A 27826-nucleotide genomic window follows, 5' to 3' on the forward strand; every position below is an offset into this window, starting at 1 on the left:
TTAAGTTGGCGGCACAAACCTGATGTCTTTGTATGCACTCTGCAGTGGGCGAAATCGCCGCTCTTATAATGTTTATCCATCCATCCAACCATTCTTCCTGGAGCATATCTCAGTTGTCTTCGGGCGAGAGGCGGCGTACACCCTGGACAGGGCACATACAGACAAACAACCATTCACACTCACATTCACACCTATCGACTATTTGGAGTCGCCAATTAACCTGTCTTTGGAATGTGGGAGGAAACCGGATATCTTTTTATTTATTTGCATTACTAACAAGTTATGTTTACATATTGTTCAGACAATGTCAACTGTACACTTCTCTTACACACTTACACACTTACTCTTATACACTTCTGTATACAAAAACACATGGCATAGGTAGTATGCACAACTTACATGAATGCAGCCAATCATTTTCCACATTTACATATGCACTCACATATTTTATTTAGACCACTCATTTGTTGTTGGGTCAAACTGGGGATATTTTGGAAACCCCCTGAATCCAATAAACGGATACTACTTGTTGTGATGAGAGTGGGAGGGTTGAGGTTGGTAGAGGGCGGGGATGAGGTTAAGTGACTAAGACATCAAGTTGCATAAAAAGGTCCACAATGCTTAGCAAAGACACATATTGCAAGAAGACAACAAGAGACACCGCTCAAAACAAAGACGGATTCCACTTTTACAAAACTTTTTCACTGGGTGATTACTTTTTTTATCCTGTTTGCTAACAGGCAGGCTCCATAATGAGATCCTGTGCTTTGTTTGTGTGTCTGCTTTGGGGGCTGAGCACACAGGATGGATGGAGTCTTCCCCTGAAGTCAGTCCATGTCACATTTCCAGGAGACATCATCAAAAACCTGACTGATATACAGTTGGCAGAAGTGAGTAGAACAGATGGTGTACTTTCATCTCAATAGTGTCATAGCTGCCCAGAGAGGTAATTACCTGGTGTCAAAAAAGAAAGATTGTGTGCTTGATTAGAGTGGGGGTGTGGATTTACTTTCTGTCCAAACTAAATGTTGTAAAGAGACGACTGATTGTCTTCAACCTAAAGTTATTTCTGATGTGTAGAGTTACCTGAAGAAGTTTGGCTACATGGAGATCTTGCAACGCAGCGGTTTCCAGTCTATGGTGTCCACCTCCAAGGCTCTGAAGAAGATGCAGAAACAGATGGGTCTGGAGGAGACGGGTGAGCTGGATTCAGCAACTTTGGAGATAATGAAGCGGCCTCGCTGTGGGGTGCCTGATGTGGCCAACTATAAAACATTCGAGGGAGACCTTAAATGGCAACATAATGATGTCACATACAGGCGAGTAAAGATTACTGTGTGCATAAGCCGTATTTGTCAGAGAAACAAAATATTTAACAAGGCTATGGCTATGGCTGTGCTATGCTATGGTGCTCTCCTCCACAGGATTGTCAACTACTCTCCAGACTTGGACAGCTCTCTGACTGACGATGCTTTTGCCAGAGCTTTGAAGGTGTGGAGTGATGTGACGCCTTTGACGTTTACCCGCCTCTTTGAAGGGACGGCGGATATCATGATATCCTTTGGAAAAGGCGGTATGTGTTTTCAGAATGTCGTCTAGTCTATTTTTCATCACACTAATGTCATAATGACATTCCATCCATCCATTTTCTATGGCGCTTATACTCAGTAGGGTAGTGGGGCTAGGCTGGAGCCTATCCCAGCTGACTTTGGGGCTAACAACCATTCACACTCACATTCATACCTATGGACAATTTAGAGTCACAAATGAAGCTAACATGCAAGTTTTTAGAATGTGGAAGGACACCGGCGTAACCGGAGAAAACACACGCACGGGGAGAACATGCAAACTCCACACAGAGATGCCCAAGTGGAGAATCAAAGCCAGGTCTTCCCAATCTCCTGACTGTGTGGCCTACATTCTGAGCACTCATCCACCGTGCGGCCATAATGACATTCCCTTTATATTTGTGTCATCTACACTGCTTGATGGTATTTTTCAGACCATGGAGACCCATACCCGTTTGATGGAAAGGATGGTCTTTTGGCCCATGCATATCCACCCGGTGAGGGACTCCAAGGGGATGCCCACTTTGATGATGACGAAAACTGGACGCTGGGAAAAGGACCAGGTAGCGTTTGTCTCCCTCTGCTGCTCATCTCTGTGAATTGCAGCAAGGCCTGCTTTAACTTCTCCTGTCATAAACAGTTGTGAAGACTCATTTTGGGAATTCAGAGGGTGCCATTTGCCATTTCCCCTTCACTTTTGAGGGCAAATCATACACAGCATGTACCACCGATGGCCGCTCAGATAACCTTCCATGGTGCGCCACCACTGCTGATTTCAACAGGGACGGAAAATACGGCTTCTGTCCAAGTGAACGTAAGTGTGACAAAATGTTCTCTTCAGGAAATCCTGGGTGAAAGGTCAGTAATACAAAGGGGCGGTATCCCAAATCACTGAACCTTAATTCTCTACCTGACAGTGCTATACACTTTTGGTGGAAATGCCAATGCAGCCCCGTGTGTCTTCCCATTTGTGTTCCTGGGGACGGAGTACAACAGTTGTACCACAGAAGGCCGCAATGATGGATATCGCTGGTGTTCCACCACAGACAACTTTGATAAGGACAAGAAATATGGACTCTGTCCCAGTAGAGGTAAGTAAGAGGAAAAATTATGCATGCATTCGATGAGATTCTATTTTCTTACCATGTCTTTGTCTGATCAGACACTGCTGTATCTGGTGGAAATTCTGAAGGAGAGCCGTGCCACTTCCCATTCACTTTCCTGGGTCAGCAGTACGATTCGTGCACTAGTGAGGGTCGCAATGATGGCAAACTGTGGTGTGCTACCACCAGCAGCTATGATGAGGACAACAAATGGGGCTTCTGTCGTGATGACGGTGAGAATTAAAAGACAAATCAAAGTGTTAAGTTATTTCACCTGCTTATTCATTAATGATCTGATTGTGATGCAGGTTATAGCCTCTTCTTGGTGGCCGCGCATGAGTTTGGACACGCCCTCGGTCTGGATCACTCCAATATTCGAGATGCACTGATGTATCCCATGTACAGCTATATGGAGAACTTCTCCCTGCATAGAGACGATATTGCAGGCATTCAGTATCTATATGGTATGACGCAAAAAAATCCTTCAAAAACCTTTATCACACACAATTCTGCATTAGCACGACGGATGAGTGGATAGCACACAGGCCACACAGCTAGGAGACCGGAGTTCAAATCCCTTGTGGAGTTTGCATGTTCTCCCCGTGCATGCGTGGGTTTTCTCCAGGGACTCCGGCTTTTTCCCACATTCCAAAAACATGCATGCTAGGTTAATTGACGACTACAAATTGTCCATGGGTATGAATGTGAGTGGGGTGGGAATGGTTGTCTATATGTGCCTGGGATTGGCTGGCGACCAGTCTAGGGTGTAACCCACCTCTCGCCCAAAGAGAGCTGGGATAGGCTCCAGCGCCCCCATCATCCCCCCACGTGAGGATAAGCGGTAGAAAATGAATGAATGAATGAATGAATCCTGTATTATCTCCAAAGATCTAAATATAAATACTTTGTTCAGGACGCAGAGAAGGCCCAGACCCGATACCTCCTACTGACACACCTACCACAACACCATTTGAACATGAACCCACTACCACCCTAAAACCTGTGGATCCAACCAATGATGCCTGCAAAGTTAACAAATTTGACACCATCACTGTTATCAGTAACAATCTATACTTCTTTAGTGGCGGGTAAGAGAAAAACTGACTGATTAAAGACTGATAAGACAAGAAACAAGGAAGTCAAATATAGTGATGTTCTGTCATTAGGTATTACTGGAAGAAATCCACCAGCGATAACGGGGAGGTCAAAGGTGCGTTCAGAATTTCTGAGCATTGGCCAGCACTGCCAGCAGTCATTGATGCTGCCTTCGAAGACATTCTCACCAAGAAATTGTACTTCTTCTCTGGTAAGTGAGCTTCATGCATTGTACAAGGCACATGCAAATCCATAGTGACAACTTAACAAGCGGTAGGGTGTCCTTCCAGGGCGCCAATTCTGGGTTTATTCAGGACAGAATGTTCTGGGCCCCCGCAGCATAGAGAAGCTCGGCCTCCCCAACATCCTGGAGAAGGTGGAGGGAGCACTGCAGAGAGGGAAAAGCAAAGTCCTGCTTTTCAGTGGGGAGAAATACTGGAGGTGAGTTCAAATAAATTCATAAGTTGTATCAAACAAATTAGAAGTCAGAGAAGAAGAAGAAGTCAGGGTTACTCAATCTTAATATTGGATTCCATTATTTTTGTCTACAGGTTTGATGTGAAGACCCAGTATGTTGAAAGGGGCTACCCCCGATATACGCACACTGCTTTTGGTGGTGTTCCCAATGACCCCCATGATGTGTTCCAGTTCAAGGGTAAATGCTATTGTCTGTTACAGTTGTATATTAGCAGAGACTTGACAAATTCCCTAAATGTTTGTGGTACACAGCAACTCTATATACTGTAACTGTTGTGTATTTCTGCATTAGGGTACATCTATTTCTACTGGGACCGTTTCTACTGGCGCATGACGTCCGGCAAGCAGGTGGATCGTGTTGGTTATGTCAAATACGACCTCCTCAAGTGTTCCGATTCTTGAATCCTTGTGAGGACTATTCTGTTGATATGTTGACAAACGTATGTCCTGCCTGTGCGGGAATAAGGGAGTGTGTAAATCAGCATTTATGCCTGATGAGAAATTGTATTGTTGATAGGGCATTGTTGATGTGATACACACATTGCCTTTATAGCATGTTAATAATGCTAAAAAACAAACAAACATCTGGATCAAATTCCAAAGTTTCGGAATAATTTATACATTAATTATCTGACTGGTGCAGACTTGTAAACAGCATTTCATCGTTTTGGTATCTGTTGTGTTTTTACAATCTATATGTATACTTTACATGCAATAAACATTCAGCCACAGAGCTCTGTCGATTGTCTTTTCACTTTATGGTCGCCAGTATTTATCCACAACCGTAAAGAATCACAACATCGTATTACCCACCAACCGCAACGAGAAGGTAATAAATGTGTAAGCAAACGTAGGTAGGTCGTATAAACGGCAGTTTGAAAACTTTAAATAGATATATTTGTTTCTAAAATTAGACCTCAGACTTATGCTGACTTGAAGGATAGCGCCTGTATATATTCCTCCGCACAAACATGCGTGATTCGCCCTCCACTAAAGACAATAGTCCATTCGGTTATTCCATGTATCACGACAAAATACTGGTCACAAATTATTCAAACGGTTATATGAAAAACAATCAGAAAATAACCAAATTTAAAAGCATACGTTAGTGTCGACGATTCTCCCCAGTTCAAACAAACACAATAAATAAGACCCGGTCATGCGAACAGGAAGTGAGGAGATTCTCATGGCGCCCGACGAGAATGAAGCTACAAATATCTCCGACCAATGCCAGCGCTATTTAGCTGATCGACGCTAACGCATACGGTTCTCCGAGGAAATACAAGGTAAGAGAAAAATAATGGACACTCGCAATGTGGTTGAGATGTTTTATTTTCTTCAGGGACATCGTTAGGGCGGTCCGGCGCAACCGGAGGCCCTCGAGGTCCCCAGTAGAGCTTTGAGAATGCCTGATGTAAAAGAGGCCCGCCTGTTGCAAAATGGCGACGCTTCACAGGCAGGATCAAGGGCAGCTAGGCCCCAAGATACTACATGCTAACATACACGTTGATTTGAAACGCGTGGCTACATAATTGTTACTTGGTTTAGTTCTGTTAATGATATCAACTATGAAAGCTCCCAACCTGACGTATATGATTACAAATTAATATTGTAGCTTGTTTATTTAACACAGCCGACAACAATGGCTGTCACTGTCCACAAATGTTGCCAAATAAAAGCAGAGGCGAGCCATGTTGACAACTTTAAGTGTCTTTAACGTCCCGTCGCTGTTAGCGCTTTAGTGGTACCTTGCCTGTCCTGTGTCGACCGACATTAAAGCTGCACACAGATGTGTCTAGTAGGCTATCGTTAGGTTACTACTGATGTACGTTGAACTCACAACATCACTGACATAAAATGAGCGATATAATTTAAACAAGAATAATCGATGAATGTGGAGAGTGTAGTCGTAGTATATATATTTATTATTTTTAATGGAAACAATATTACAGCACCCTCGTTTCTTCGGTTAGTTTCCTTTACATTTTAATGCCTGGTACAACTAAAGGTACATTTGTTTGGACAAATATAATGGCAATGAAAAATGTGGTAGATTTGCAGGGCTGATATCATTCTGATATCATTACTATCTTCAAAAAGGCGTACATTTTAATACAACTAATGTAGTGACTCATTAGATTGTGCAAGTATATGTGTTGTTTTGTATACACGATACATGTTTTATCCAAACATTGTTGAAATAAAACATTTGTTTCCCCTAATGCTCAATATAAGAACAAGATGATTAACATGAAATCTCCCAGAATGCTGGTACTCACGTTTTGCCCTCTTTCCCTGTCGTTTAACACAATGCTGTAATTCAAAGGCATGCTTGAAGATGCTATGACTTCAATTATGCAGAGCTTCTGATTTATTTTGTTTCCTTTCCTTTTTGCTGTGGCCAGTCATGGATCCAGAGGAGAATGAGGTGGAAAGCAGCAGTGATGCAGGCACCTCAGGGATGGAGGAGCCGTCTGAAAGCGGCATGGGCATGGAGTCATCTGAGGTTATGTCTGCAGACAGCAGTGATGCTGCCTCTACTCATGCACAAGCACCAGAGTCAGACTGCCACGTGGGACAGAGCTCAGAGGGACTTGTGGTAAGATAAGTCTAATGATATCAACAAATGTTAGAGGAAGCTCATGCTGTCTCATGACTATTGTCATTATTGCATCTCAAGGTCTTCATCCCAGAGACCAGCTCTAGTACAGATGTCAGAGTGTCATCAGTTAACCTCCCAGACTCGTCGTCGGTGGCCCAGTCCACCAGTGTGTCCAGTGTGTCCACAGTGACTCAATCAGTTCTAGTGTCAGAGTCAGCCCAAGTGGTTGTCCACTCCAGTGCTGTGTCGGACGGTGCTATGATGGTTTCTGACTCGACTGCCTCTACCTCATCAGACCTGGGCTCTGCCATAGACAAGATCATTGAGTCCACCATAGGGCCTGACATCATGAATGGTATTGCTCCATCCTATTATGTCACAGAAAGAGCAGCCTTGCTTTTGATTGCTAAGAAACAAAACTGCTTGTCTGCTACTTTTCCAAAAGGTTGCATTGCAGTGACAAGTGCAGAAGATAGGGATGCAGAACCGACCCAATATTTCATACTACAAGGCCCAGATGATGGTACGTTTTAATGCTAATTCATTCATTGTATCCAACCATATACATGTCATTCCTTCACTAAATATATTTTTGATAACAGAACAAAGCATTCATTTTGATTTGGAATATTTACATATATTTAACACTACAGGTTGACATGGGCGAAATAAAAATTGTTATTGTCACATGTTCAATTGGGACCAATCTTGTAACCCTGTATCATTATGGACTGGCCCAGTAGCCAGCCCATAGACTGCTACTTGCAGTAGCAGTCTATGGGCTGGCTACTGAGCCAGCCCATATTGTTATTGCTGTTTAGTTATTATTATTCCGTATATCTTAATCTTCCCTTTTTTGCGCGCGTAATGCGGCCAAAACCGCAAGAAGGACCCCCACACATGTTACACCGCCGGAATCGTGGCGCTCGGGACTACAGCGGTATTTAGTTTTTGGAACATTTTGTGTAACCATGGCGACGCTATTAACCGAAACGTTAAAAAATGGGCCACTAGATTAGGCATACCCTTTCTATTTTTAGAACAGCACAAGGCAGAGAAAAAAACGAGAATCTACACATTTTTCACAGCCTTGTAGCTCAGCCATACTGCCACGTAGAAACGTGATTAACGGCTCATTTTTGAGATAAACTTCTCTACTCTCTCTGTGGCTAATTAGTTTTATCGTAGGATGTTTAGTTTTCGCTCTATCTTCGTCAGAAGGAGGTGTGCGCTTCGCCAGCGTCTCCCACTCTGACTCCACTGTGGCAGGGGAGACGAAAAGAAAACTTTTTGGCTTTGCAAACAACTCCTCTTCCTGGCCACGCCGTTTTAGCCAGCTCGATTTAATTTGGTGAAAACGTAGGAAATCTTGTCCCCTTTCCAAAAATGTCACTCTTATGTCTGAGAGATGTACGGATTGCCTTCTGGGCCCTCAGAAGCGAGAAGAGCGCCGGCATGTCTCCCATTCACTCCCATGTTAAAGACGCCGTCTTTTCTTTCTCCAAATCTTTAATTTTCTGTGTTTTCAACTCGTCATCCTGCGGTCATTTCTCAACCGATATGCAAAACGAGCAGATCTATGCAAAGCCCCGACCCTCGGGCCGCTCACGGTCGTCTCGTGGTGTCCATATCTCGAATCGTTTGGCCGTAAGAAGCTTCTGTTCGACATGAGCGATTCAGCCCTCTGTGCTCATTCACTGCCATGGCCACCACCTCCTCCTCCTCCTCACAGCCCCTCCCTTCAAAAACCCCCTTCTCTTGACATGTGGATTACAATGATTCCCTTCCCAGCTGATACCATACAGCTCATTTATTATGTAGATTTTAAAAGTTAGATTTTTCTAATTAAGCACAGTGACTCCAGGCACCTCAAAGACCAAAGTATCAAAATATCAACATTTTTATAGAATCCATGATACAGCAATGAGCTGTGTTATCATCATGTCAGGAATCGATAGTTCAGTATCGACCCGCATGTCAGGCACTCTCTGCTCTTTAGTCCTCCATGGCAATGCAAGTGCTGCTTTCAATTGGAAAACATCACATGACATGTACAGACACCACAGCAGTGCCTGGCAACTTTCAAGACTTGATGCTATGTTGCTCGGCCCTCTTGCTAGGTGCTAGCATGGTAGCCGTTAGCATGTTAGCATTTAAGCTAATTTACTCATGTCTAAAGGCAAATACACACATGGCATGATGTAGGGAGGTTATAGGACAACCTTGGCACTTTCTAAACTTGAGGCTCTCTTGCTAGGTGCTAGCATGATGACTGTTAGCATGTTAGCATTTAAGCTAATTTACTCAGATTTCAAGGCAAATACACACATGGCATGATGTAGGGAGGTTATAGGACATCCTTGGCACTTTCTAAACTTGAGGCCCTCTTGCTAGGTGCTAGCATGGTAACCGTTAGCATGTTAGCATTTAAGCTAATTTACTTATGTCTAAAGGCAAATACACACATGGCATGATGTAGGGAGGTTATAGGACATCCTTGGCACTTTCCAAACTTGAGGCTCTCTTGCTAGGTGCTAGCATGACGACTGTTAGCATGTTAGCATTTAAGCTAATTTACTCACGTTTAAAGGCAAATACACCCATGGCATGATGCAGGGAGGTTATAGGACAACCTTGGCACTTTCTAAAGTTGAGGCTCTCTTGCTAGGTGCTAGCATGGAACCCGTTAGCATGTTAGCATTTAAGCTAATTTACTCATGTCTAAAGGATAATACACACATGGCATGTTGCGGGGAGGTTATAGGACAACCTTGGCACTTTCTAAAGTTGAGGCACTCTTGCTAGGTGCTAGCATGGTACCCGTTAGCATGTTAGCATTTAAGCTAATTTACTCATGTCTAAAGGATAATACACACATGGCATGTTGTGGGGAGGTTATAGGACAACCTTGGTACTTTCTAAACTTAAGACCCTCTTGCTAGGTGCTAGCATGATGACTGTTAGCATTTTACCTAATTTACTCATGTCTAAAGGAAAATACACACATGGCATGATGTGGGGACACTGTAGGACTGCCCCAAACTTTTCAGGACCTGAGGCTGTTTTGCTACGTGTTAGCACGGTAGCCGTTATCATGTTATCATGTTAGCATTTTAGCTAATTTACTCAAGTTTAAAGGCAAATACACACTTGGCATGATGTGGGGACACTATGGGACTGCATCAACCTTTTCCGTACTTGAGGCTTTCTTGCTAGGTGCTACGGCGGGCCTGAGGTTCACAGCACAGGTGGCCAGTCCATCAAAATTTCCGCGGGAATTTTCTAGTTGTATTTCAAATTGCTTTTGAAAATCCAGAAGATGTCTAGAGGATTATGTTGTGGTGGTCTACAACAGTATCACTAGTATCACTCTGCTAGTTCTGAGTGCCCGTTTTACATACATATAAATAAAGGTTTCATTTCCAGCAGCATTTTTTCACTGATGAACAATTAATTTATGTGTTTAAATGTGTACAATCAGTCAACATGTCTGTCTATGCTTTAGGTGCTCCTGTGGGAGCCCATATGTCATCCTCAGCTCTGTCTAATCGCATTGCCGTAGAAGCACCTGCTGAGGGTCCCACATCCACCTGTCTGGACCAGGGACACCTGCAGTGTAACTTGGAGCCAGACCAACCAGACGATCAGCCTGGACACTCTGGTTACCCAGAAGACAGCAGCAATCAGCCTGATCAGCCCCAACACTCTCACCCCTCTCAGTATATGGACTGCAGTGCAGATGGTCCAGACCAAACTGGGGAGTCAACATCATCTTACGTGGAGTGTTCAGGCGAAGAACCTGACCAGACGCGCTCCCAGTCAGGCTTCCCTGACTACAGTGGAGAGAACAGTGACCATGACCTGCCCGGATATGTGGAATGCAGCAGGGCTGATTCGAACCCCACCAGCCGGGAGCATTATGTTGTGGAATGCAGTGATGGGTATCTGTGCACTGTGGATGATGGAGTGCAGCCACATCATTCACGTTCCTACATCGACAGCAGTGCCGATCACAGGATCAAGACAAGCCGGCAGTATGCTGTTGAATATGGTGGCGAGTGTGTTGCAGCTGCAGATTCTGAGCAACCTGGGTGTTCTCAGTATCAGGCAAGGAATGGGGATGATGATGATGATGATGATGATGATGAGCAGAACCAGGATCCCGATCAACCGCAGCACTCAGAACAGCAGCCCCAGCGTTCCTGTTACACAGAGAATAGCAATGGCCCTGATGAATCGCTTTATACTGATGACAGCTCCTCATCAGACCACCATGTAGTCGACACAGCAGATTCAAGGGGGGTCCCCGAGGCACTGGAGTGTAGTGAGAGCCAGCCAGGGCCATACATTAGCAGCAGTGGCACCTACAACTCCAACCCGGAACCAGAGGTGGTCCCACATTGCCCAGCCAGCCAAGATGAGGCTCGGAGCTCCCAGCAGCCTCAGGACGACGCTAAAGTGGGCCAGGAAATTGATGCATCAGTCGTGGCAGAAGGCTCTGCAGACAGGCCACCCAACCTGGCTGAGTTGGAGGAGATGATGGAAGTTGTGATTGTGCAGCAGTACAAGTGCAAGATGTGTCCATATAAGAGTGCCTCTAAGGACACACTCATTAACCACATGAGGGACAAACACTTTAAACCTACAAGTATGTTAGCATGGTCAGCTATGATCAACGGTCATGTCACTTTATTCTGTTTATCTTGTATATTTTTGCTGCTAAGGGGATTTGCAAACAAAGCGCAAACGTGGACGACCTCCCAAAAGTGCTGCGCTGGCCCGTGGCCAGGCAGAACAGGAGGAAGCTGGACAAAGGAAGGCCGCACAGGCAGCGATATCCAGGTCTGTTCAGCCAGAGGAGGAGGACGATGATGTTCCTGATGCTGGTGCTCTTGATAATTCTGAAGGTGCGTGAAGAACCCTCACTTGCCTATTTATGATCACTTACACATTTTAATTAGATTGTGAATTGTCCATTACATACAGAACAAAAAGCCATGCATCCACTTTTTATCCGCTTGTCCTCATTTGGGTCATGGGTAAGCTGAAGCCTATCCTAGCTGGCTTTGACGAAGAGGCTGGGGTCCACCCTGGACAGGTTACCAGTCAATCACAGGACACATAGTATACGTAGACAAACAACCATTCACACTTACATTCACATCTACAGACAATTTAGTCTCCAATGGACCTAACATAGACAGACAGAATACTTTGTTAATCCCCTTGGGATTCCCGCAGGGAAATTGGCATGCCTTTGGGATGCAAGAGGAAGCTGGAGTACCCGGACCATGTACCATACAAGCTTGGGGAGAAAATGCAAACTCCACATAGCGCTGTAGAGCCATATTTACCTATGCTCATTAAATCCTCAGGGGATAGTGACTACAACCCAGGTGAAGAAGACTGCGAAGGAAGGTTCCCATCCAGTATTAAAAAAACAACTCCTCCTATTTCCTCCTCCTCTCAAGCTCGTCCTAGACGTAAAATTGGCCGCCCGAGGAAATACAGCCTTCTGGAAGAAGGCTACAACAGCAAAGGTGGTCAGTTTTAAAAGATTGGTACAATAACCAGCCTGCTCAAGAAAGCTCTCACTGTGTATCTCTGTTGGTCTCTTTCATAGAGGCAGAGAGTTTAGTAAAGAAGCCAAGAATGAACGAAGATCCAAGCGCTGCCGATGAGGCAAGCTCATCTGGCTTAGATAATGATGGCCCCGCTCTGGTGACTGATGGGGACAGAGCAGAGGCAGCAGTAAGCCAGTCCGACTCTGAGAACAAAGACCCATCGTCCAACTCACAGCCAGAAGAGTTCTTTGAGCGAAAACGAGGTCGGCCCTCCAAGTGCTTTCTTCGCAAGAAGTACAAGAAGCATTTCAGTCGCAAGTAAATGTTACCTTAGTGTGTTTTGTTAAAGCGCTTTTGTTTTTCTGGGGTTTTTACTCCAGTTTTAATCTACAAATGCCTCATCTTTATCTAGTTCAGTAAGTGTAGTAGTAGACGTAGTAAACTGACAAATACTGTCTTATAGCATTCATAAGCATTCACAATTTTGTTTTTTCTTTTACTTTTAGTCAGTACTACAAATCCCTCAAACCGCTCTTGAGACCTCACAGTTGTTATATTTGCGGCTCTCGCTTCCTCACTCAAGACGATCTGCGCTTCCACGTGGAGTCCCATGAGGGCAACGACCCAGAACTTTTTAAATGCCTGCAGTGCAACTATCGCTGCAAGCGCTGGTCCTCTCTCAAGGTCTTTTCTCATAAAAGCTCATTGCACACTCTGCTGAGATTATACGGTATGTACAGCTGTGCATTGTCCCGTGTGTTTGTTCTGCAGGAGCACATGTTCAATCATGAAGGTACGAAGCCTTTCAAGTGTGAGAAGTGCGATTACTCAAGTGTCTACAGAAAAGATGTTGTTCGTCACTCAGCAGTTCACAGCAAAGACAAGTAGGCCCCTAAGTCCACCATACATGAAAACATGTGCAACTAGGTTTCACAAATTCTAACTGCATTTATCATCTTGCCGTCTATTAGGAAAAAAAATAAAGTAATGGTAAGTTCAGTTTTATTTCATTGCCAGATGACATTTATATTAAAATAGTAACAATGTACCATCATGCTTAAGTACAATGGCTGCAGTCTGCTTTGAACCACTTATTTAGTCAAATGTGTTGCATTCTGTAAAAATTTTGCAGGTCATGACACTATCCGAGTTCCCGTGTCCTGTGTGTCACAAGGTCTACCCCATGCAGAAGAGGCTCACGCAGCACTTGAAGACCCACAGTGCAGAGAAACCACACATGTGTGATAAGGTTTGAGAACAAGGAAACAAATCGCATTTCTTTTTATGATGGTTTTGAGCATGTTGCATGTACACCAATGTTTTTTGGTGCCTGGTCATTTGGTCATGGTGCCTTTTTTGCTCCAAAATAGAATAGAAATGCTAAGTGTTCTTCTTTTTTGTTTTCAGTGTGGCAAATCCTTCAAGAAGCGGTATACATTCAAAATGCACCTCCTTACCCACATTCAGACTGTGGGAGACAGCAAGTCAGTAATACAAAATTGTATTTCTCTTTGTTGTTTTAATTTAAGTGCATCTCTTATCACAATTCTCTACTTCTAATAAAGCTCTGTTGATACAGTAGCTGCCAAGCAACAATCTGCATTGATCCTTCAGTTAAATATGCAGAGTAAACCAGTTTGTGAATTTTCAGGTTCAAGTGTGAGTTTTGTGATTACACCTGTGACAACAAGAAGCTGCTGCTGAACCATCAGCTGTCTCACACCATCGACCGACCCTTCAAATGCGACTACTGTAAATACTCCACTTCCAAAGAAGAGTTCTTAGTGTCCCATCTGGCCATTAAACACACAGGTCAGGATGTGGTGTTTTTTTAAAACTGTTATTAATCCACTTTGTAACTGTTTGGACGGTGCTCTAAATGTGTCCTCCGTAGGAGAGAAACCTTTCTCCTGCGATATGTGTCACTTTGTCACAAAGCACAGGAAGAATCTGAGATTACACATACAGTGTCGCCATCCGGAAGCTTTTGAAGAGTGGTGCATCTCTCACCCCACGGAGCCGACCAAGAGACGACGCAAGCCTTTTTTCACCCTCCAGCAAATGGAGGAGCTTAAAAAGCAACATGAGGAAGGAACACAAGCCTTGCCCAATATTGTTAGTCTATGCTGTCATTTACAATTGATGCACATTTTTAGCTGGATAATGGTGGGAACATTAACAACGTTTTTCTTGTCTTTGTCACCTGTCAGATTTCAGTGGATCCCATAACTCTTCACACCATTCAGGGAATGGGAAATGCCTCAGTGGCACAAGACGCACTCGGAAATACCACCATCATCTATGAACAAGGTTAGACATACTTCCAAAACATATTTTCATTTGGAACTTGCATTTTATTGAATCAGAAATAAATGTTAAATATATTAAGCGGTATGGAAAATGGATGGGTGGATTTTTTTTTTTATTCAATAGTAGTACACTCCCTTGAAGACAAACTGAATTTAATTGTCTTCGTCCACTTCCCAGGTGAATCCGGTGATCTCTCCTCCCAAAATGCCCTGAGCCTGCTGTTAAATATGAGCAACGCTCGGGAATTGGTTGGGAACTCCTTACAAGTTGGTGCAACTGCTCATATAGTAAAGTATTTTGGAAAGAGTTCAACAAGAGCTCAACAAACGCCGTTGATGATTGTCAACTTAGGTGGCGGTGCTGAAGTCAGATGGCAGTGCAGAGGTGAAAGCTTTGGAGGGAGAGTGGAGTGCAATGCCCACAGTCCCGGGCCAAGCCCAGAAAGTTGTAACCGTCCATGTGTCCGAGAGCGGCGAGAGCGTTCTGCAGGAGGCCTATGAGGCAACCACCTCTGGGACAGGAGAGCTGGCTCAGATTGCTATAGAAACCTATGAGGACGAAGGGGAGTTCAATATGGTGGAGCAAGTGGCAGAAGTAGTCCAAAGCTCTGACCGCAGGTGTGGTAGTGCTAACTGTTCATGCACCCTTCATTCATCTCTAAATTTTGTAGTCACTGGACGAAGGGCATTTTTTCATATGGCCAGCATCAACTGTCAAATTTACCCTCCTGCAGTAAAGAGAAGAACAACCCCTCTCAGCCTGCAGAGGATTCCGAAGCACAGAACCTGAAAAGTGAAAAGTTCTACCTTGCTCCTGGACTGCCTGAAAGAGTTTTGCAACAGGTGGAGGTTTGTTTGTTTCTTTCGGCTTTTTTTCCCTTCCGGAGTCGCCACAGCGGATCTAATAATGTTAGATTGCTGAATAGCTGTGTGTAATGTAATGTGCTCTTTAAGTTTTTTTTTCATGTGCTTTCAGCTGAGCAGTGAAGCTCCCACCTCTCCTCCTGCTATGAGCTCACTTGGTGTCAACACCAAGCGGTTCTGCTGTCGCATATGCATGGAGTCGTTCCAAGGCCGTTCTGACATGGAGAACCACAAGAGAGCGCACTTGGGTCCTAACATCTTCAAGTGCCCTGACTGTGACTTCACCTCAAACTCCTGGCCTGAGGTCAAGGTGAGCTCTACAAATAAACATAAAGCTTTCTAAAATAAAAAGCAAATCTTACATGATGCCCGTTTGTTTGCTTTAGGTTCACATGGAGCTGCATTCCTACTTGCGACCGCACAAGTGTTCCATTTGCAGCTTTGCCTCCAAGAACAAGAAAGACCTGCGCAGACACTTGCTGACCCACACCAAAGAAAAGCCATTTTCTTGCAAGCTTTGTGGCCAAAGGTAGGAACAACGGTTTTAAGCTTAAAGGGATAGTTGGGATTTTTTGACATGAAGGTGTGTGACACCCACAAAAGTGAAGCTCGCCAACAGCCACTCACTCCCCACTCGGTGTCCTGAGCCCAGTTCTGCTGGGATTTGGGTGCTGAGGAAAGTAGTTCCAGCTAGTTGCTGGGGACACTTAAGTAAAGAGTTTGGCTTCTCAAAACAATACGCGTTCAAAAGCATCATACATTTGCATCACAAAAATGTCTACTAGAAAAAAATCTAACCTCTCACAAATCACTAATTATCTATCCCAATTTGCATGATCATATTTCCATTTTGCTTTGACAGTTTTCACCCATTCGTATATATTTTAATGTAAATTGGATAATGATCAATTCTGAAGTTGTCTCTTTAGCTACTTTCAGTATTGCCTTTTGTTCTTATTTGTGTGAGACTATTGTTAAACCAATTTCTGGGTTTTTTTCATTCACTCTCCTCTCCTTCAAAAATTATTTCAAAATTCCCCAAAAGCTTGAATTCATATTAGTACTTTGCTGCCATGTAGAACTGCATTAAGGGTGTTGTTGGTAAAATGTTAGTTATTTAGCCACAGAGAGAAAGGGTCTAAATATAATCTACTGAAAACTACAAAATATTATGAAAACAATACCTCTATTACAGTCACTGTATTTAAGCAAAATATATTGTACTCTTCAAGGCAGTAGAGAATGTTGTACTCTTTTTGTGATGCATGTGTACCCTGTGAGTTGAATAGCTGATGCTTTTCTAACCAGCTTCAATCGCAATGGCCACCTGAAGTTTCACATGGAGCGTCTCCACAACCAGGAGCACCCCACTCGTAAGAGCCACACCCTCTCATCCCAGCAGACCATCATAGTCAACAGTGATGACGAGGCTCTGACTACATTACAGTGTAAGCGACCTACGTCTTTCTTAATGATAAAAAATGAAAACAAGCAACACATTTAAAGTAAAGCCAAGGAGTAATCGTCTTTGTCTGTTACAGCCCTGCAGGCCCATCAGACGGTCATCAGTCCAGACCGTCTGCAGGCTCTCAGTCAAGAGCACATAATTGTAGCCCAAGATCAGTATCTATCAAACCAGGTGGGAACTTAACCCTAACCACAAGAATATTTGTTTTGTATGCTTTTCTTTTTTTGTGGGAGCTCGCCGTGAGTACATGAGTAGCTGTAGGCTCCCCAGTGTCGTCAGAATTGTATAATCTTGAACACATGACATTTTCATACAATTGGACAGTCAGGTTCAGACTCGTCCAAATCAAATCATCGAATATTTGAAGACACCTATGGGAAACACTGCATTTAGCTACAAAATACATACATTGCTTGACACATTCCGTCTTTGCATTGGGCAGGAGGAGGGCACATACATTCAGCAGATAACCACCATAGATGGACATACAGTCCAGCACCTTATGACAGGAGACAACCAGGTCACTGAGGTTTGACGCTTTTCTGAAATTCTACCACCTCACTAAATCCTTGTTGTCTAAATTCCTGACTTAGAACACCTGTGTTCAGGTCCAGTATATCATCTCACAGGATGGAGTGCCGCACTTAATCCCGCAGGAGTATGTTGTAGTAGCAGACAGCAATCACATACAGGTGAGCATGCTGGACTTACTACCGTAGCTGAGTGATGCATGAAGAATGTGAGGTTGATGGTGGATCTACTAAATGTCACTCAGATGTCAGATGGGCACATCGTTCAATATGAGCATGAAGGAGTCTTTCTGCAAGAGCAACACGTGAGACACCTCAAACACAACAAGTATTGGAAAGTGCGGCTGTTGAAACTTGCATTTCTCATTCAGATCACAGTAAGCCATGACAGTCAGATCCAGTACCTGCCTGCTAGTTCGGAGGAGCAAGATATGGAGGCCGCAGCCCACTCTGCCGTCACAGGTCTGCTCTCTTATTGGATGGTTTGCATGATTATGTTCACAGGCCTCTGCTGCACTTACTATATTTACATTTACGATACAGTCCACTGCTGTTGTTTTGACACTGCAAGTGGACCATTTATCACACATTCGCTGTCTCTTGACCGCCCAGTGAAAACGATCACCTTTTCAGGCCTGAAAGTTTAAAAAAAATTCTTTCTTACAGAATCTGCACCTTTTCCAGCTGTATGCTGTTAGATTAATTGCTTCCCGCCAAAACAGTCTGTTATAATTTATTCCACCAATGGCCCGCTTCCGAGCACGACCACTCCGCTGTGATATGTCACACTCGAATGTGCTCTAAGTACCGTACTTCCAGACGACTGCTGAACCCCACTTGTCAATTTCCTTGAGGGAATCCTAAAGGGATCAATAAAGTATTCTGTCTGTCTCTTCTAATTTTGTGGGTGTAGGAGTTGATAATGAACGAATAAAGTCTTTGGCAAGCTAATTGAAAAGTGGAGCTGACCCCTGACTTACTGCGTATGAACTCAAAGGGTGGTATTTTTGGATGTCCCATACTATCGGCCACCAATACCGGCACTCTTGCACCAGGCTTGGCATGGTCATTTGTCACTTTAATGTTCTTGATGACTTCCACTCCTTTTGAGAAAGTCATCTCGGCTGGTCCATGTTTTTGGATCATGATCCATAAAGTCTGCTGATATACCAAACTTCTCAAAGAGTCCTGCGGTATTCTGTGTCACAAAGTCTTGCAGTTCACTATCCTGGATAAGCAACGTTGCAACTTTGATGCAACTTTACCATCTCACGTATTGTAGCTGCTGGAACATTGGGATCAAAGGAAAGTGAGGCCACCTAACCTGCTCTGAAAGATGTCAAAGTGGGAGACCTAACTCGGAGACATTTACATGGTTGTCTTTTTATGTCTGCAGGTCTTTTAGCAATCAGGCGATTAGTCACCAATTCCAAAAATCTGGATGTTTTAACAATAATAAACCATGGCTTGCTCTTATAAAGTCAAAAGATGAGAAATGCAATAAACTGAGAGGACAATTATGTAGAAATTGGGTGTGGATACTGAGGAACTGAAGCTGAACTGGAATGCTGTATGGAACATGTGCAATTAGAGGACATTTTTTGGAATGTTAGGCTGGATGTTTTGATGCTAGAATGGTTTGAATTGGTTAGCGTGTTTGGGGATTCCATTCATTTTGGGGGGAATTTTTGGTGGGCAAAATATGAAATATCAGGAGACATAGATGGCCTGAAGCATTTTAATTAACTTAACTTAAGGTGGAATGGGTTGGCAACTATAGAACTAGTAAATTCAGTAAAAACTTTTTTTGTTGTTGTAATATGTAAAGCACATTGTGCTACATTTTGTGTATGAAAAGTGCTCTACAAATACAGTTTGATTGATTGATTCAAGATCAAAGAGAATTTGTTTCTGCAGAAATTTTGAAGTTTTGGAATTGTTTATTATTCTTACTCTTGTAGTGTTGATCGTAAAAATTGGGTGGAATAAAAAATAACCAACATTTTGTACGTTCTTCAGCATTCACACAATTAGAACACCTTTTCAACAAATTAAAGTGTCATACAATCAGTATGTGTCAATCTCTGTTTCAGCAGTAGCAGATGCAGCGATGGCACAGGCCCAGACCGTCTACAGGAAAGCAACACCTGAGCAGCTGGAGAAGCTCCAGCAGCAGGGCATCCACTACGACGTCATTACTTTCACTGACTAATCCAAGGCGGCCCACAATCGGCTACGAAATAATGCCAACATAATGCAAACACAAGCCACTATGAAAAGGAGCATGACCTCAATTTGAGTTATGCATTAACTGTCTCTATACTGCAACTCTGGTTTGCTCGTTTTTTGCACTTGTCTCTTCTTTTCCTCATCCGGCAGTTCATTGAAGTGCAGTTTGAGTCAGCCTCATCTCTGAAATCAGCTTTACGTGCCTCAGCTGTTTTGATTTGCAAGACAATGTTATCTGGGGAAAATTAATTTAGGTTGAATTTGGAATTATACAGAGCATTTATGAATGTTTTCATTTTGTGAGAATAGCAAAATTATGCTTATTGAAAATGAATATGTACATACCATTTTGCATTTGTCTTCTGGTGAATCTGAAGTGTTTAATAAGCTAATAGCTAACACCAAATAAAACACTTTCTTTAGATTCCTTTGTGTGTTTATCATTGTGTAGGTTTGACACTTTTATGATAGATGCTTTATGCCAGTGATTAGCATTTGGCCATACAGTCAGGACATTGGGAAGATTTGGATGGATGGGCTTTATATCGGGGTCACCAACCCGTCCATCGGGAGCCAGTAGTCGATTTTTGGGAGACCAGGAGAATATTAGAAAACATGTATGATAATAATCTGATCTCAGTTTAATGCTGCCGATACAATAATCTATGAGTGAGATCGGCCCATACAAATATCAACCACATACATGAAGTGTAGTACAGTGTTAAATGTACTACCGGCTATATTAGGGGTCACCACATTTTTTGTCTTCTGAGAGCTACTTTTACAAAATGAAAATGGCCAAGGGAAACAGTATATAATTGTTATTTTTGCTGAAATCAGCATGCTGAATCGCAAATACGCAGGAATCCACTGTGTACAATATATACAGTATGTAACATCAAAGGGACTAATGGTTGCTGCCAAATCTACTGTCATAACACACAATGTTGAATTATTTGGATGCCCAATTTCAGTTCAGTAAACGTGAAAAGGGAAGTTATGGCAGCATTCCCGATGACAAAATTGCATCAAGGAACACATTTGCTTGCCGAAGCTGCTGGATGAAGACCTTCCTCTTTTTATTTGCAATTTAAGTGCTCATCCACCCTGAATAATTATTTGAAAATGAATTTGTTCTTTGTCCTTCTTCTCTTGTTAGGTAAGGCAAAAAAAATCACTAAACTATTTCCTGTGTGTAAACATTTTTTGGGGGGGGTTACAGATATCCCTGGATTGAGTGCCCAGCAGACTGTTGAGGAGTTTGGCAACATTTTTCTGAGACTTGACTTCCCATCGGTTTATAACCAACACATCAAGTCCTGCTGTAAGGTTTATACCAGCGGGTGTCAGACTCTTCTGGACAGTACAGGATACACCAACGATTTCTTAAGAGGAAGAGTGACTACGATTGAGACAAACAGTTGGATTGTCTTCACAATATCAAGGGTTCAGATTCCTGATGGAGGCTACTATAGGTGTGCTGTGCTGGGTGCTCCCAGCTACTTGTACACAGATTATTTTTTTCGCGTGTCTGGTAAGTCTTTGTTTTCATGTTCCTTAGTTTTAGGGAAATGTCCCTCTTTTTCAAATGCTAATGATGACAGTCGTCAGAACCGACACTTAATGCAACTTTAATCCACACTGTAATTTTAAGCAGAAAACCTTTCAATATGCAGATGCTTCAGCTGACCACAGCCAATCCTACGTCTCGCTGTCAAAAACCGTTCAGTACCCCAATGCGCCAACAAGTCCAGAGTTGACTAGTTCACAAGTAGCACGAGAGGACAGCGATTCTCCCAGGTACTGGTTTCACTCATTAATGAACTTCTAATATGCTCACTCTGTCACTCTGTGATGCCTGGACACAATAGTGATCCTTGTCTCCTTTCCAGAGCTGTCTGGACTTTTGGTCCACTAGTAGCTCTTGTTGTATCCGTGAGCATCATCCTCGTTGTTGCCTCGGTGATTGGAGGCATTTGCTTCAGAGTCAAGATTAAATCCAAAGATTTAGGTAAACATGGAGATTTTTCGTGTGTAAATCATTCAAATCCAGATTGTCATTGTCATTTTGTGGATGGTACAGTTTTTCTAAATGGAATCATTTCTTTCTAGACAAGTATGGAAAATGTCTGCATGAGTCACCCAAACAAGAGGCCACAGTAGGTGTCGAAAAGGAAACATGAGACCTCAGTGACACACTTTTGTTGCACTTCTGTTTTAAGAAAAAGGACCATGTTTGGTGACAGAGTGTTTCTGCTTATAGGAGACGACTGGTGTGATCTACAGTACCGTGGATTTTTGTCATCAGGACGACCCTGCTAAGCTGTACGCCAATGTGAATATACCAAAGACAAGAGGCTCTCACTCCCACGGGAGGACGAAGCATGATGGTGGTGTGGAGTACTCCATACTAGCACTCCACCAGTGAAAGAGCAGGGGTGCAGTTTGTAATAAATTTGGTGGAAATGGGATCACTACACGTTTTTTGCTGCAATACCCGTGTTAAAAAACCCTGAGTAGATCCACTGATTCTGGTGGGAAAAGGCTATTTGCAAATTCAAGAGGCAAGTGTTAGATAATGGATCGATGGCATAGTCAATTCATTTGGAGCTCTTAATACATGATGATATGATAGTACAGGCCATAGGTTTGGACACACCTTCTCATTCAATGTGTTGTCTTTATTTTCATGACTATTTGGGGACACATTTAAAGCTTTTGCAATTTTCCGGACTGACTGACCTTCATTTCTAAAAGTAATGATGGCCACTCATTTTTCTTTAGTTAGCTGATTGGTTCTTGCCATAATATGAATTTTAACAGTTGTCCAATAGGGCTGTCGGCTGTGTAGTAACCTTGACTTCCGCACAACACAACTGATGGTCCCTATCCCATTGATAAAGCAAGAAATTCCACTAATTAACCCTGATGAGGCACACCGGTGAAGTGAAAACCATTTCAGGTGACTACCTCTTGAAGCTCGTCGAGAGAATGCCAAGAGTGTGCAAAGCAGTAATCAGAGCAAAGGGTGGCTATTTGGAAGAAACTACAATATAAAACATGTTTTCACTTATCTCTTATTTTAAGTACATAACTGCACATATGTTCATTCATAGTTTTAATGCCTTCAGTGAGAATGTACAAAGTAAATAGTCATGAAAATAAAGACAACGCATTGAATGAGGTGTGTCCAAACGTTTGGCCTGTACTGTACATCATCATTTATCTTTCGATTCATCAAATACAGTAAAATGGGCATATTTCAGAATTAGTTGTTAATGGTGATTAATCATTATTAATGCCTTAAAAATCTGCAATTAATCTGATTGAAAATTTGAATCATTTGACAGCCTTAATCTTATCATGTTGTATATTATGTTCAATGTTACAGAGATCATTGAGAATGGTGAAAAAGTTTGTGTCTTGTTAAAATTGCCAGATATGAATGATTTTCCAAATGGACACTTAAAAAGTGGCACTTTCCCGCCACTTTCTTGTGTGTCATTTCCAGCCTAAAGACACCATTCATCAAATACAAATATATATATATATATATATATATATATATATATCACAAACACACACTTTTACTTTTTTAAGAGCTTGAGTAAACTTCTCCAGGATATTTACACATTAAAGGATGAGAAGGTCGCTCAAGTTGTGTCTGCTTTTCTTTTACTTTTGAGACCTTTCAGCATGTCACTCCCATTGCCAAGTTGAGATAGCAGCTCTGCTATCAGATCATGTCCTCTTTTCTCAGGTCAGTGTTTGTCCTTTCAAGACTCCATACAGATGACAGCTTCACAGAGAGCCGGTCAATATTTTATTTTTAGTTGACTCTTTTCTTTAGAGAAATCTTTCATAAATGATGAAATATATCGCTGAAGACCAAGTGATTGAACTGACAGGACCAAGGGACATTTCAGTGCAACAAAGAGACTCGAGATGAAGATAAACTGTTCCAGTGCTGAGTAATGTTTTCAGCTTTAGCACTTTTAATTGACCAAATCCAGTTCATCTTCCTTCTTGTAATGTGCCAACAAACAATAATTTACAAAATCTCTTTGTAATTGAAGTCATATTTGACAGTGACTGCATCGTACTGAGAGCTGCATCTTCCTTTTATGGTCGATAAGTGAGCAAAATACTTTTCACTGTTCCGGAAGATACATCTTCTTAGATCTGCTTGTTATGTCAAATGGCAGGAGGAGATGTTAAACACTAGCTGATTCAGGCCCAGCGGGAGATTGAATTTATTAGTGTTTTGCTGGTTTGCAGCTAAGGAAAGCAGACATCATTGCTTTTATTTGGGAGGAGTTGACGTCAGAGAGCTCTACATCTGTTTAAGTTCAGGTTCAGAATAAGGGGAAAATACACGCCACATGCTATGCCGTGAGGTCATGACTCACCTCTCCCGAGTCTCCAAAGGGGGCATTTATATTCTTGATTTCATTGGTTGGACCAACCATCCAGCCTCAGTGAAGCTTGGCAGTTTTTGCCTTTTTGTTTGTGGGTTGCTGAAAATGTCCTGACAGAGTACTGAGAGCCATTTTGGGGCCATGAAAGAGGTGCCCATGATTTAACGTACCTAAATGTGTCCCCGCAAGGCCATGAATAACAGAACACACACAGACAGATTTCTAGCCAGTGTCATTAGCGTTCAAGGGAGGAAAATGGGCGATGACACCAATCCAAGCTCGGCAGTGTTGACACGGACAGTCGGCAGCCACAGAGCGGAGGGCCAACGGCAGGTTAGCATCACATTGTGGGCCAGCTATGAAAGGAGGCTCTTTCACCCAACAGCACATACTTCCAACAGACAAGGGAGAAAAGTCACCCTGACTTTGCTGCTTATTTGGGGATTTTTGGCTACCACGGCCGTGTAATGCAGAGGATAACAACCTCTGACTGATTACGCTTCCGCTCAAAAGTTTGGGATCACTTGGAAATGTTTTTGGTCAGTCTGAGAAATGGCTTTTTCTTGGCAATCCTGCCATGAAGTCCAGCATCCTGAAGTCGCCGCTTCACTGTTGATACTGACCCTGGTGTTTGACGGCTACTATTTAGAGCAGCCGCCAGGTGACGGCCTGTGAGGCGTCTTTGTCTTAAACTACACACTCTCAGATATTTGTCTCCTTGCACAGTTGTGCGTCGGGGCCTCCCACTCTTTTTTATATCCTTGTTAGAACCAGTTTGTGCTGCTTTCTGAAGGGAGTAGTTAACAGCATGGTAAGAGATATTAGTTTTAGTTTCGGTTTTTAGATGGGTTTTCTAATAATCTATTAGCCTTATAAAATGATGAACTTGGATTAGCAGGGTTAGGGTTAGGGTTAGACCAGTCCGGGATGTACCCCGCCTCTCGCCCAAAGAGAAAACCCCCCGCGACCCTCGTCAGGATAAGCGGTAGAAAATGAATGAATGAATTTGGAGCCAAGGAGGGATGGCATCTTTTTAAAAAAAAATCAGACGTTTGGCTGAAGCCACTGCAATTTATGCAGATGTAAAAAAACTTTAAATAGGGACTTGGACTGTTATTTCCATTCATAGACTACGCATCAGGCAACTATAGGAAAGCTTAACTGTGTTTTCATGTATTTTATTGGTAATAACATTTTATCAACCACAAAGTGAACATGAACATCAAACACCAAATACATTAATGGTTCACAAAAGCGTCTATCAAACATTCATTCTGTTTAGTGGAAAGTGCTTTGTATTCTCCATGGCTCGTTTATCGTCATCTCTCTCTGATGTGTGCAAGGATGCATTCAACACAGACGTTATTGTGCAACTGAGCTCCAAGAAGAAATTCAGGAATACAAGAGGAACTATGTGTTGCTAATACACAAAGTCTTTACAGTGAAGTGTTGGACATTATTTACATGCATGGCTATTTATTTAAAGTCCATGTTTTTGTAGTCATCAGTGCATCTGTACTTATTTCCAGTGTACCTGGTGCACACCAAATGAGGAAGACAGGGACAGGTGTGGTGCTGCCTCTTGCCGGAGTAGGGCACCTAAATGTAGCAAAGACATGAGGATCAGTGTGACATAATGCTTCACCGGAGATGCGAAAAGATGCCTTAAAGATGCTCTGAAGTCTTAATTGAGAGAAGGATGTACTTTGGCACAAGTCATCGCTGCCATCTTAGGATAATCTCAGTGATGCGACTCCCTGCTGGGCTGTCCAGAGGATCGCTAGCCTCTGCAGTGTTTTTAAAGTCTGCCAGTACTTAAAAAGTAAGGGAGTGAGAGAATGAGAGCAGTGAGGACTAAACATCTCGTGTTGCCCACCTTGTGGCTCAGCGGGTGGCACTCATCCCCCTCCATGCCTCGAGGGACGCATATCCTCAGACCCCTCAGCCATAGACTTACTGCGCAGCACGTAACAAAATCACACTGTATGTCTCTCTGACAAGCCTGGAGGACACACCGTCAAGCACATATAAAGGAAACAGTCAGAATAACAATAAATCAGTCCCAGGTTTTTCCAAAGGGCAATATGACCTGTTTGGTTGAATTTCATTTTCACTTTCATGAACACATGCACTTTTGTCCTTTTAAGTCATAGTTGGTCATCTCCCTAATCTATTTATAAATGAGTAACAATCACAACAATAATTACATTTCCTATGGTAACGAGGAGGGGGATGAGGATGTGGTCTCCAAGCTGTCATGTCTAATTACATTAAGCTTTATTGATCAAAAAACCCGGTTATGCTTTTTGCATTTATTGCGCATTCAAATATAGTCAAGGGTGCCTTTGCGTGCACCATTTAAATCTTTGCCTGTTTTGTTCATTTATTGATGAGATCATTTACATTTAAATAATGTATTTATATTCGGGGGGTTATATTGGCTGGATTTGATTTTTGTGGGGGTCATGACCCCCATATCCCCTTGCAAATTACCTGCTTGAATATAGGGTACACAGTTTGATTATATTAATACACGATTGATAGTGCTTGAAGAATACATATTGGATTGTGGCAATGCAGCAAAGCCAATTGATCAAAATGAAACAGTTTTGATTTGTAATTTTTTGTGTCTTCTTTTTTCTCTTCCAGGGTCTCCAAAGCAAATCAATCTCCTCCATCCAAACCCGTCTTTTGCATCTGTCTTACTATTACTATTACACTATAACTGTACATTTTGAAATGCAATTAATACACATGCAGACAATAAATCATCTCAGAGTGAAGGTAAGCGTTGTGAGTGCTATGTACTCAAGTAAACTCTGGAAAGGGACATCACCATCAGGTTAATTATATGGTTAAGAAAAATCTACATTTCCATATTTTTGGGTGGATTTTGAGCCACTCCTTACAATTACCATCAAAAGTATAATTAAAATGTGTGCAACAAGTAACAAGTGTACTTTGAAGTTGAAAATAATAAAATGGTAAATTTGTTGAGCTATTAGAAGAAACAGAAGGTTGTCACTCACTCCGGTAATGACAGCTCCTTTGGACCAGTTCAGCGACAGGAGGAGGAAGGACAGCAGCACTGCCCTTAAGCTCATGTTGGGACCAGGAGAACCGCGGCAGTCTCAGCACAGGACGGTGATGGTGTCCCCTGTCCCTTGTGATGGATCCTTTGCACCGCTGCTGGTCGTGAAGCTTTCCAAAGTCAGTGGAGTGGGAAGTCGCTCAGGCTCCTCTCTTTATCCACCTCCTACACTCAACCGATTCACCCCCCCCCCCCCATCTAACTCTGACCCCTCTGTGCGAGATATCCCTACGCTTGTCTCATTACATTGGTAAACTGCATTGATCCAAATGATGACGAATGAGGGTTCCTCTACTTGTTGATCTAGCTTTGCCTCCTGCACCAATTTGGACAAATCTGCTTCTGTGAGCCTGGGATTGACAGAACAATAATATAAACAGGAAACCTCAACACATGATGAGATTCACATCATCCCTGATGAGCCAGACAGCCCTGCGAGCCCAAAGGCACAGGTGCCATAAAAAACACGAGTTAGGGTGGCCATGGCTGGACACAATTATGCAAGTAC

General features: G+C 42.8%; 4 protein-coding genes and 1 long non-coding RNA gene across 17 annotated transcripts; 3 read left to right on the forward strand and 2 right to left on the reverse strand.

Annotated features, from left to right (window-relative positions):
* Positions 1-159: 159 nt before the first annotated feature.
* LOC131136579 (uncharacterized) lies at positions 160-5582 on the reverse strand. 2 transcript variants are annotated; one of them, XR_013630200.1, is made up of 6 exons: positions 5348-5582; positions 2946-4154; positions 2712-2863; positions 2020-2161; positions 1087-1265; positions 160-870 (listed from the first exon to the last, which is right to left on the reverse strand). It is a non-coding gene; the product is annotated as an uncharacterized LOC131136579 (long non-coding RNA). The 2 variants fall into 2 exon arrangements; XR_013630201.1 differs by lacking the exon at positions 2020-2161.
* Positions 605-4972, forward strand: mmp9 (matrix metallopeptidase 9). Its single transcript, XM_058083609.2, has 13 exons — positions 605-890; positions 1081-1319; positions 1425-1573; positions 2003-2131; positions 2209-2382; positions 2486-2659; positions 2731-2904; positions 2980-3135; positions 3585-3759; positions 3838-3977; positions 4057-4207; positions 4318-4421; positions 4536-4972. The coding sequence occupies exons 1-13, from the start codon at positions 753-755 to the stop codon at positions 4643-4645; spliced, it is 2013 nt and encodes a 670-aa protein (XP_057939592.2). The 5' UTR covers positions 605-752; the 3' UTR covers positions 4646-4972.
* On the forward strand, positions 5328-20233 carry LOC131136589 (zinc finger protein 335-like). Of its 12 annotated transcripts, none has more exons than XM_078798172.1 (28): positions 5328-5529; positions 6649-6842; positions 6924-7200; positions 7291-7368; positions 10351-11493; positions 11570-11752; positions 12221-12388; positions 12469-12727; positions 12916-13093; positions 13181-13293; positions 13381-13399; positions 13542-13658; positions 13817-13893; positions 14061-14221; positions 14304-14524; positions 14620-14719; positions 14897-14985; positions 15071-15336; positions 15453-15567; positions 15695-15892; positions 15969-16111; positions 16891-17030; positions 17124-17221; positions 17493-17570; positions 17644-17742; positions 17826-17885; positions 17952-18042; positions 19677-20233. In XM_078798172.1, exons 2-28 carry the CDS (start codon positions 6651-6653, stop codon positions 19790-19792), a joined length of 4779 nt encoding a protein of 1592 aa, XP_078654298.1. In that variant the 5' UTR covers positions 5328-5529; positions 6649-6650; the 3' UTR covers positions 19793-20233. The 12 variants fall into 12 exon arrangements, with proteins under 12 accessions (XP_078654298.1, XP_078654299.1, XP_078654301.1 ...); XM_078798173.1 differs by having other exon boundaries at positions 5334-5529; positions 15453-15561; positions 19674-20233; XM_078798175.1 differs by having other exon boundaries at positions 5344-5529; positions 12317-12388; positions 19674-20233.
* Positions 20234-20856: 623 nt separating this feature from the next.
* LOC131137340 (uncharacterized) lies at positions 20857-23426 on the forward strand. The gene is made up of 6 exons (XM_058085175.2): positions 20857-20968; positions 21032-21343; positions 21486-21609; positions 21702-21820; positions 21922-21968; positions 22073-23426. The coding sequence occupies exons 1-6, from the start codon at positions 20935-20937 to the stop codon at positions 22235-22237; spliced, it is 801 nt and encodes a 266-aa protein (XP_057941158.2). The 5' UTR covers positions 20857-20934; the 3' UTR covers positions 22238-23426.
* A 2012-nt stretch (positions 23427-25438) lies between these two features.
* prok1 (prokineticin 1) lies at positions 25439-27493 on the reverse strand. Its single transcript, XM_058085285.2, has 3 exons — positions 27257-27493; positions 26104-26229; positions 25439-25826 (listed from the first exon to the last, which is right to left on the reverse strand). The coding sequence occupies exons 1-3, from the start codon at positions 27329-27331 to the stop codon at positions 25704-25706; spliced, it is 324 nt and encodes a 107-aa protein (XP_057941268.2). The 5' UTR covers positions 27332-27493; the 3' UTR covers positions 25439-25703.
* Positions 27494-27826: the final 333 nt, after the last annotated feature.

The sequence above is a fragment of the Doryrhamphus excisus genome, linkage group LG17, assembly GCF_037039965.1.
Source record: "Doryrhamphus excisus strain RoL-2023G ecotype Guam linkage group LG17, RoL_Dexc_Guam_v1.1, whole genome shotgun sequence".
In the NCBI taxonomy this organism is placed as follows: Eukaryota; Metazoa; Chordata; class Actinopteri; order Syngnathiformes; family Syngnathidae; genus Doryrhamphus; species Doryrhamphus excisus.